At 36.7% G+C, this 10000-nt stretch overlaps 2 protein-coding genes and 1 long non-coding RNA gene across 6 annotated transcripts in view; 2 read left to right on the top strand and 1 right to left on the bottom strand.

Annotated features, from left to right (window-relative positions):
• Window positions 1-3416: 3416 nt before the first annotated feature.
• Window positions 3417-7383, bottom strand: LOC138007699 (uncharacterized). Its single transcript, XM_068854753.1, has 3 exons — window positions 6268-7383; window positions 5869-6092; window positions 3417-4513 (listed from the first exon to the last, which is right to left on the bottom strand). Exons 1-3 carry the CDS (start codon window positions 6299-6301, stop codon window positions 4121-4123), a joined length of 651 nt encoding a protein of 216 aa, XP_068710854.1. The 5' UTR covers window positions 6302-7383; the 3' UTR covers window positions 3417-4120.
• Window positions 5127-7389, top strand: LOC138007701 (uncharacterized). Its single transcript, XR_011124090.1, has 2 exons — window positions 5127-5471; window positions 5800-7389. It is a non-coding gene; the product is annotated as an uncharacterized lncRNA (long non-coding RNA).
• A 1593-nt stretch (window positions 7390-8982) lies between these two features.
• Window positions 8983-10000, top strand: part of LOC138007697 (adhesion G protein-coupled receptor E2-like) — a 33127-nt gene continuing 32109 nt past the window's right edge. For all 4 annotated transcript variants that reach the window (XM_068854752.1, XM_068854750.1, XM_068854751.1 and 1 more), the window contains exon 1: window positions 8983-9171. In XM_068854752.1, coding sequence (XP_068710853.1) covers window positions 9069-9171 — 103 coding nt within the window. In that variant the 5' untranslated portion in view covers window positions 8983-9068. The remainder of the gene's footprint in view (window positions 9172-10000) is intronic.

The raw sequence follows: 10000 nt of genomic DNA, 5'->3' as shown, positions 1-10000 counted from the left end.
ATAGCTATGATTTCATTGGTCTTCTGAAATCATGTCTGGAATCATAACCATGATTTAAAGTGGTAGGAATCATAGTTATGATTTCATTGGTCTTCTGAAATCATGTCTGGAATCATAACCATGATTTAAAGTGGTAAGAATCATAGCTATGATTTCAATTTGTCTTTTGAAATCATGTCTGGAATCAGAACTGTGATTTATATTGGTAAGAGTCATAGCTATGATGTGAACTGGGAAACGGAAGTCATGTCGCAAATCGTAACCATGATTTATAGGTGTCTAACTGTGATAAGAATCATAGCTGTGGTTCAAGAGCCAAATGGTTTGAAGCTCTATTAGCACTTTAATCGAGGTTAAGTACTAGTGCAACGTTGGTATTTTAAGCCAGAGATTATAAGCACTAATCGAACTTGAAACAAACCGATTCAGTCCTGCATAAGTGAGGTTTGCTTGTGGTGTAGTACCAATGGACACTATAATTCTTAAAACAAAGTCTATTCTCCCAAGCAAAAGAAAATGCAAGAATTCAATAATGACAATGCTCTACTGGCAAACACTGAATATTTATTTTGTGTAACTATACAATGACAAACATTTAAAAATTATGGTAATTTCAGCTCTAATCAATACTATTCAGTTAGTGATGATGCAACATGTACATATTTGTCATGTGAGTTCTCTAACTAAAGATAATTTCATCATCAAACACTACATGTACACTAGCACAATAATTTATCTTACTGCTGCAGCAACAAAACTGCTTTGTTACATGGTTCTGAATAAAACTTTCAAAGGCCCATTATCCCCATCAAAGCCTTTGCAGTCATCATATTTTCATTCAAAATGATGATTAAAACAAACAATAATTATGAAATGCTGACCAAAAAACTTTTTCTAGGGGGGGGGGGGGGGGGTAGGGAGAAAAAGTTCAGATGAAATAGGAATTATTTCATAAAATTCTCTCACATACACCCATCTGGGATGATACTGGGCCTTTCAAATTTCTGCCACCACTCTTCACTGGTGAAAGAGGGATTACTTCCAAACAAATAAATGAACAGAAATACAGCCGAACATGAAGTTGTTACAGCACCAAAATAATAAGCAATGCCATACATGTACGATCTGAAAGGAAACAGGTTTAAACTCTATCAAGTGTATATATTTCAGTGAGACAGGAATTATTGTGAATGCATTGTCCATTCACATAAATTCCACAATAAACCTCTTAAGGACGTTCGCACGAAAAATTTCTAACATTGATTTTTTTCTGAAAATTTTACCATTGAAAGATGATGAGTTAGTGATGTAAGAAATGTAAAAAAAATGGGCGGGTCAACGACTTTGTTTTGGAGAGAACATGCTCAGAAGAACACCCTAAATCTGAAAAAATCCGGCTTCTTTAGCGAATAAGGCCACAGTGTCTGTAAGCCCAAAAATATTGCAATTACATCTTTGAAGTGAAATGTTTTCTACCAAACTTTGTTTAAGTGGACCCATCAAGTGAATTTAGTTAACTGTTGAGGTTCCTTAAAGAATAAGTTTGCATTTAGCGACCATAGTTTCATGCGCCTTGCAGCTGCAAGATGGCAGGATTCCATGTCCCGAGGACAGAAATCTTGAAATTTTTTTAACTTCCCACATTAATTTTTTGTTCATTTTTGGACAATATGAAGGTAATTGTAAATAAAATCTGTTCCTGAAAAGAAAAGTAGGGGTCACCGAACATCCAAGATGGTTAAATCAAAGCAAAGCTATAGCAATGGCCATCTGCCCTATCATTGTTCATTATAGTACTTAGCGCGCACCCTCGATTCATGACGTGGCATGTGAATTTGCGCAAAAGCAATGGGCGTGAACGTCGTTAAGGATAGATTATACACTACATTGTACATGCAATTTGAATACAATGTAGTTCTGTCCTATTAGACAACAGGTGCCAGTTGTTCAAAGAGTGAATAGCACTATCCACTGGATAACTGAATATTATTGGATTTAGTAGTGTTTATCCACTGGATAGTGATTTTGAACAACTGAGGCCAGAAATGTAGATGATGTCATCTTTTCAGACTTTTGTTTCTAATAATAATAACGGTAATAATCGCCTTTGTACAAGTATCTTGGTTGGTTCTCACTTATGTATATATATTTATTATATAGATATTGATGAAATACCAGGATTTCTCCTTTTACTAAAAAATCATATCTTCACCGTGCGCAGTGAACATATCATTTGTATCTTTCACATGTGAGGATACAGGTGTTGTCATGGTGACCAACACGATTACCCAATAAAATGCAAGCTTTCTCTTCATTTTAAGATACTTTTGTGCTTTAATATAATTTTTCTCTACTACATTAACATTTTTATTGCAAAATTTGACATGATTTGTTTTTCATAACTTTCATATCTTGTTTCGTGTTACACAACATGCATGTTTTAGAGGTTGGTGACCACTTTTTCATCATTTTGAAAATGAATAAAACAAGTTGTTTTAAATCTAGACATTTCATCAATATCTGTATAATAAACAGAACATTGCATGGCCGCTTGTGCTGAAAGTATCTCTCACTCGTTCGCTTCGCTCACTCGTGAGAGATACTTGCAGCATTCGAAGATAAAATTCGTATCCCCGCGTGGCCATGTAATATCCTCTATATATAGATCGGTTTAGAAAGCGCTAATGAAAATGTCTTTTAAATTTTAGAGTTGAAGTTACTCTTTATAGTGAGTAATGTTATGAGACACAAAATTACACCCTTCATGCCCTCGTCATGTTTCTTTCGACTATGAAAACAACATCTAGCTTTGTGAGCAAGAAAGGGCAGAGTCTCAAGTTGCTGCATTACCTCACTGGAGCTCAATGAGATTTTAAGAAAAAATTGACCTTACCCTACAAGAGTAAGAAAAATTGATGCCATGGTTCAGAGGCTTACATTTTGTTTGAACAGGGACTCTCCAGCAATTGAAGAGAGATGCCTTTGTTTGATGATGTCTCTTCAAGCCTAGAGACATGTGGGACCAATTATGATTATTGAGATGTCATCATTTTTAGTGAAAAAAGCTGAATGCGTGTCTCTAAAATGAGAGAACAAGAAATTAATTTCAAAAAGGGAAATGTCTTTGTTAATTCTTATCTTGAAAGGAGCTTCCTAAATGACTTCATTGGGTAATGACTAATCCATGGACAATTTGTTCGAATGGGTGTCTATTAAACAAAGAGATCTGAAGTACTATTAAGATATGGGTAATAAAGGTTCAACTACTTTCTTTGAGGTACTACTCAATGAAATCTTATGCAAACCTCTGTCAGGGTTCAAGTCATAATGCCAAAGACTCATCAAAATCTGAAAGATCATACATGTTGTTCATTGAAATCCAAAAGGTGCACTTCAAAGGAGTTTTTAATTTTGCAAACATACACATTCAAAGCAATTTTCAGACTGCAAATGCAGCAAAAAATTAATATGCTTATATGTATGAGAAATGATTTTTTAAAAGAAAAGGGATGGTACTTAATACTCTATGCCACATTTTTTCTTATAGAGACATTCAAATTCCTCAGTTGGAATGCATGACTTAAGTACCCAGACCACTTACAGAAACCATAAAAACTACACAGTTTCTGTTTGTTGGAATTTTTTTTTTGGTGGCTAGAACCTAGTTTAACTGTGTACAAAAGTAAGTCCCGTGACAATAGATTGTACAACTGACACACCAAGTTCAAGTAAATTTTGTGCTGTCATCACTGACAATATAAAATGTTGAATAATTTATTATCTCTGGATCTAGGAAAGACCTTGAATATTGCAAAACTTGGAAAACCACCAGTATTTATGGACAAGTGTATACCACACAAGTCAAGTGAAAAAGAATCAAATAGAAATTCATGCTAAGATTCCTTTCAATGGATACATGTATGAGCTTTGTTGACAAAAAAAAACTTTCAATCAGTCACACCAAAGGCAAAGACATTATTAACCCATTGACTCCCAGGGGTTCCCCATTGACGAGTAAAATCGTCTGGCGTTAGACAGAGTAAAATGCTCTGGCGTTAGACAGAGTAAAATACTAAGTCTGGCTGGTTTCGGCCGGTTTGGATGTCGATGGGTTAAACGATTAATGTTGGCTGGAAAGTGGTGATTCTGGGACAAACACTTTGTCTGGAGGGGAGGGCACCACTGGAATCTGTGGATTAGCTTGGCTGGATTCAGTCAGCTTCAGCAAATCTCTGACCTGAAGGTGACTGCCACCAGGCCTCTCAACAGCTTCCAGCAGCAACCTCGCTTTTGCTCGACGGGCACTTGCCACCTTTCTTGCATTTTTCAAAAATAATTTCCTTCTGCAAAGGAGGTCCCTTTTGGCGTCCTCATCGTCACTGTCAGGGGGCACTGCCACAGCCTTACTTTTCACAGGAGAGATCCTCTCTCGCCGTTCAAAAATTTCTTCTGTGCTCAAACCATTCAGTGCCCCCTGCCTGTTTGCCTTGTCCATCTCCTTGTCACGTTTCTCCTGGGAAAATGATAATATAGAAATGATGTATATGACTCGTTTGAAGATTAAGATTCTTATTGTTCTATTTTATTGCTAGGTAATGTTTAATTTTCTTGCTGTAAATACTTTTAAATAAACTCATAAACAGAACAATTTAACTTTATATCCCACAAATTGGGTGCCACAAAGAAAATAACTCTTTCGCCATGTACTTCCTGAAATTGTACAAAGGAACATATTAAGAGATGATTATATTTATCAGAAGATGGCATGCAGGAATATAATAGTGTCACTTAAAACCGTGAAAAGGCTAATATCTCAAAGGAAAGTACAGCAGTATTCATGCGCGCTTTCGAACGATGCCGATAACAATTACTGTAACCATACACTTTACCCGCATGCAAATAAGACGTTTGAAATAAAGGAACACAGTTTATTTTTTTCGGCGCAAAATTCAGATTAATGTTCCGCCGCTTTAGTAATTCCTTAATTCCTGCCGAGAGATCAGACCGAAAAGTTGTCAGCTCTTATCTGTATTTTGCACCGACAAATTATTTCGTCTATTACAAAGCAGAACGCAATTTATACCATTTTCTGAAATTCGGGCGCATGAGAGTCCTTGAACTGAAATTCGTGTTGATGATGTGACACCAGATTGTTCAGGCCAAAGATAAACACCGATTCCACGCGTTTGACAAATAAACGAACACGCAACACACGAGCAAGGGTACTGGTGACGATTTCAACGGTGAGAAAATATCGGCCAATTATCATCAGGCTTGCGTCACCATCTTTTCACGCGGGAGGAAGATGCCATCGGTAGTTAAAAAGGAACTCAATTCGGCAACGTTTACGAGGGAAAGAAGCTTTTCTTACTATGGTGTAAAGTGTAGTTGGTTTGTTTCTTAGTGGCCGAGAGTCTCAAAGAAAAGCTTAGCAAACTAACGCTGAATCAACACACCGCAACATGCTACAGGTGAGTAATGAAATTAGCATCGCTGAAACGCCAAACGGGAATCAGATTACTGAGTCATAATTGATAAAAGTGTGAGATTCACGTCATGATTTCAGCTTGTCTCCCTCCTTTGAGAAATGACTCGATATACGAGTCAACAGACAAGAAAAGGTGCTTAAATAAAACAGGTTTTCCGTTTTTTGGCTAAAAATACAGCCTTACGTTTGACGTTGACCGTGTGGTAACCGCGATGCTAAAACTCTAACAATCAAAAAGGTGAAACTTTACACAGATCAATAATAGGTCGCTCTTAAGTCTTAAAAAGTATCTTATTTTTTTTTAATTTCAGAATCGTTCATTGTGTGTGAGTAACTTCAATTGTACCACTAACAGCGAGCCTCACTTTTAAATATCTTACCATCGTGAGCCGATTTTTCCGATTTTGGAATCGTCTTCGTCGACGTCTCGTAGGCGAAGAAGCTGTTATTTTCTGTTGTCTTTGCGCCCGATAATATCGTTTTATGCGTTGCTTTACCAGATGGGTGGATGGTTCTTTTGCTGGATCCTGGTTTCCTCTAAACATAGCCTTCAGGTATTTGACCATCTCCTCGACAAGATGATCTGGCACTTCACTCCATGGCACTAGGAGACAAAAAAACGTTCCATGAACCTGTATTACAGGTGCTCGTTAAACGATTACGGATATACATTTGAAAAAGGTTGAACAATCAATTAATAAGGACATGCTATAAGCTACTGAGTTCAGTTAAACAACGTTGCAGTGCATGATTTGAACTAATATTAAGTAAATTCCTACCATTTCCTGGATCAAGCTGATCATTAAACTCCATCCAGGCATCTTTTACATATTCCTAGAGATGAATGTGTCAAGCAATTCAGTGGTAAGCTTCAAGCTTTCTTTTCGTTACCTATTAACACAATACAGTTTTCTCTGTGTTTGGTACCATTGACTGTTTAGCGTGCGACTGATGCTTTTATAAGAGCCCTGAAGCCAAATCTAGACATGCAATCAAACTCCATTCACGGTACGTGCGAAAGTATTTTTATAATCTTCGGACCCTAGCACGTTAATTCTTTGCGCCAAAAGATGCTTTAAATGCTGTAATTTGGAGGATTTGTTGCTGTTCCTTGATAATGGAGTCATGACTACTCCGAAAAACCGGATTTTATCGTTCGTTTTTTACCGTGTTTTGTTTTACGAAATTTGTTCCTATTTAATACAAAAGCAATTGATACGTTTTTACTGATGATATACCAGTTTGACAAATAAAGGTGACGCACTTCAGGGTGTATAGAACGGGCAAGACAAGGTGGATGATTTGACACAAGGCTTGAACTTAAAAGCTTACGCGACAGCTAAGCAATTTTCTTTCTAACGATTGCCAAATTTAAGCTCGAAAATGTTTTCAGGCGTGTTTTGGGTGCTAGACGAGAATGTTCATTCAAAACGAGAGATTTTCAAGGCTTAACACTTGGTGAACTTTTTTTTCTTTTTTGCTCGTTTCACATACATGTATTGCACTTCTAAACTTTCGTCTAAGCAGGCTCGAAACATTTACGGCATCAGTCTTAGGGTTTAATAACAATACATTTTTCTCTACGACTAGGGTTTTTCTCCATTTTATTGTACTAATTTTTAAAGTTGAAATAGGACTCGGAGGATTTGTTAGTTGTAAAACTTTAAGAGGCCGCTGCTTCTTTGTGGATTGTATTGAATGTAAAAGACAATAGTTCCCAAAAAATGTCCTTTTTTTCTGTCGTAGTTTGTTACTTGTACAAGTTAAGAATATTGGCTCACCAGGGGAATGACTTCAGACGGTGGTACATCCTGAGGAAAGAAAAAACTTGGTCTGAGAAGCCATTTACAGGCAATTACAAAAATGTAACCTAAACGTCAATTAAACAGCGACAAAGGCGACTGAAGTGTGTTAATTTTATCTTACCTTTGGGCTCACTGTCTCAGCAATTAAGCCTTGCAAAAGGGACTTTGCTGTTTTGTCCGCTAACAAAGCTTGTACAATTTTTTCAGGGCTTGTCTCCATTTAAAATGTTTCCTTATTTAAAATGTTTCCAAAGTAAACCTTAGCAGTTAAAATGCGAAAGAAAGACGTAAAAAACAGACGGCGGCTAACGCGGCTGTCGCTTTTTTTCGCGCCCTACTGGAACTGTTAGTCGCTGATTGGCTTCCTCGCTATCGTGCTGTACATTCATTCGCTAAGGGATGTTGAGATTAATGTTCAGACATATATCTGCCGCCGTCTTGTTTGACTTGGATTTTTGTTGCGGCCAAAAATATTGTTTACGTCGACTTTAAAATTAAACACGGGTTTCTTGTGAGAAAGGAAACCATTCAAATTCTGTTTATGTTACAAAGTGGGGGTTTCATTTAATAGTATGTCGAAAAGAAAATGTTTCTGTCCCGACTGCAGTGGAAGACTACGTGCGTGCAACACGGTGAAACGACATCGTACTTTATACTGTTTATACGAGAAATCATACTGTGTAGACAGGAATCATCAAGGAGTAGAAACAACTATGCCATACTTCGCAAGTGTCAACTTTTTCTTTCAGGCAAGAGTGCATGTTTCCAGCAATGGTAATGTCCAACGAAAGGAGCACAGTTTGGCATTTGTGGATTGGTGTCGATTTGCTAACCGTAGCCATGGTATTGACAAGTCATCTGGTCTTCATGCACTGAGTGGTATGCTGTACAAAGGGGATAACATTCTCAATGTCAGACGTCTGATTCGCAGGGTGGTTCTGACAGAGGTAAGGAAAAACTATTTCCTTGTGGCAAACTTAAGTAAGTAATCATATTTCTGTATTGTATTATTTTTTTCTTACAGTTAATTTAATTTAATTTCATTTATTTTTGGCTGTGTTTGTCATCACCCATCCCCAGCTATGCCATCATACTTACAACAAATCCTCAGGACTATCTTATGTTTTCATGGATCAATATACTTGGTAAAATGGATTTGAGACATTTCATAGTCAATTATGAGAGACTGTGATGCTGCCAGTTGATCAGAATCAGCTACACAATATTCTAACAAATCTTAAATGGACATCACCCTCTAGTAACAAAATACAAGAAAATAATTTATAACAGCCATTTGTTGTAAGGGGTTTGTGTCACAACATTATGTTCCCTTGAGTGGGATCTACAATATCATGGCCAAAATACAGAAATCATCTTCTTTAATACAGGAAGGTACACTACATAATATAATGAGGGCTACATGAAAGGAAATTCAGCAGGAATTTTAGGTCAAAAAATCCTATTTTTACAATGGTCCTTTTTGCAGATGTGGGAACCATTTGGAGTTCTATTGTTTTGAAAGACATGGGATGCTCAGGGGGCAAATTAATATGTATATTTGTCCAGTGTGCATCCCATAAAGCTACTTTTCACCAGAAGATTGACAATTAAGGCAAAATGCAAATGAACTATCACTTTTCCTGCAGGTTACATGAAGGAAAGAAATTTAGGAAGCAATATGACAATTTTGATAGTAAGCATAATGACTGCATTTGAATTCCAGAATTGTGTTATTTGGATTGGCTTCCAAACTCAGTCCATTCATAGTACTTTGAATGCCATCAAAGGTTAAGCTATTTTATAATATTTGGTTATGGACAGCGATTCGGAATTTGTTCCCCTCGTATGAGCAACTTGAGCCTTATCAGTTGCCTCAAGGTAGGCGATTTATGTAATACTTTCTTTGGGTATGAACAGCTAGAGAGATGAGATAATTTAAAAGGGCTGTTTTCAGTCCAGTCAGTTGTTGTTTGGAATTTAAACTATTGATGCCCTTTTTTTAAAATAAACATTGCATTTTGCAATATGTATAAAATCTTTGTTGAATATTTGTTTGCCTCTATTTGTTAGCTGACATTAGTGATTATCACTTGTGCTGTAGGGTTATTAGTTACATGTATGAAAATATAGTGAAACCATGCTTTGTTGAAGTCAAAGGGTTCAGAATTGCAGGGAACTGGAAATAGTGGATAATAATGGTTGAAAATGCAAATTTATCGAAAATAATTTGGCCCAACTTCATAACAGTGGGGACTATAAATGAATACAGTACAAAACAGCAGAGTTTGACTGTAATGTCGTTGTTAAATGGGGGGTATTCTCCACTTAAAGTACAAGGGAGACCCACTTCAAGGGTGCTTACACTGTTTCTATGGTTATTAAAGTACCAGCATTTTGCTTCATTGTTTGAAGCTACATTTTGTGATGAGATCGGTTGATGTATAAAAATTAAATACAAATTCAAGTGTTTTTTTTTTTTTTGGAGGGGGGGAGGGGGTTATTGAGTACATGTACATATTTTGAAGTAATGACAAGTGATGAAATGGCATACATGTATTGCTTACTATGGGATATCATAAGGCAGATGAATTGTAAACATATCATTTAACATGTGTACAACACGTACATTGTGATTCACTTAAATTCTTGCATTGTTTTTCTTGTTTATTAAGAACTGTCATACCCAATAGAGTGTGGCGTTCCTTGA

Source organism: Montipora foliosa, chromosome 6 (genome assembly GCF_036669935.1).
Source record: "Montipora foliosa isolate CH-2021 chromosome 6, ASM3666993v2, whole genome shotgun sequence".
In the NCBI taxonomy this organism is placed as follows: domain Eukaryota; kingdom Metazoa; phylum Cnidaria; class Anthozoa; order Scleractinia; family Acroporidae; genus Montipora; species Montipora foliosa.
Note: the sequence above shows the minus strand (reverse complement) of the source record. Positions and strands in the feature narration are given on the sequence as shown.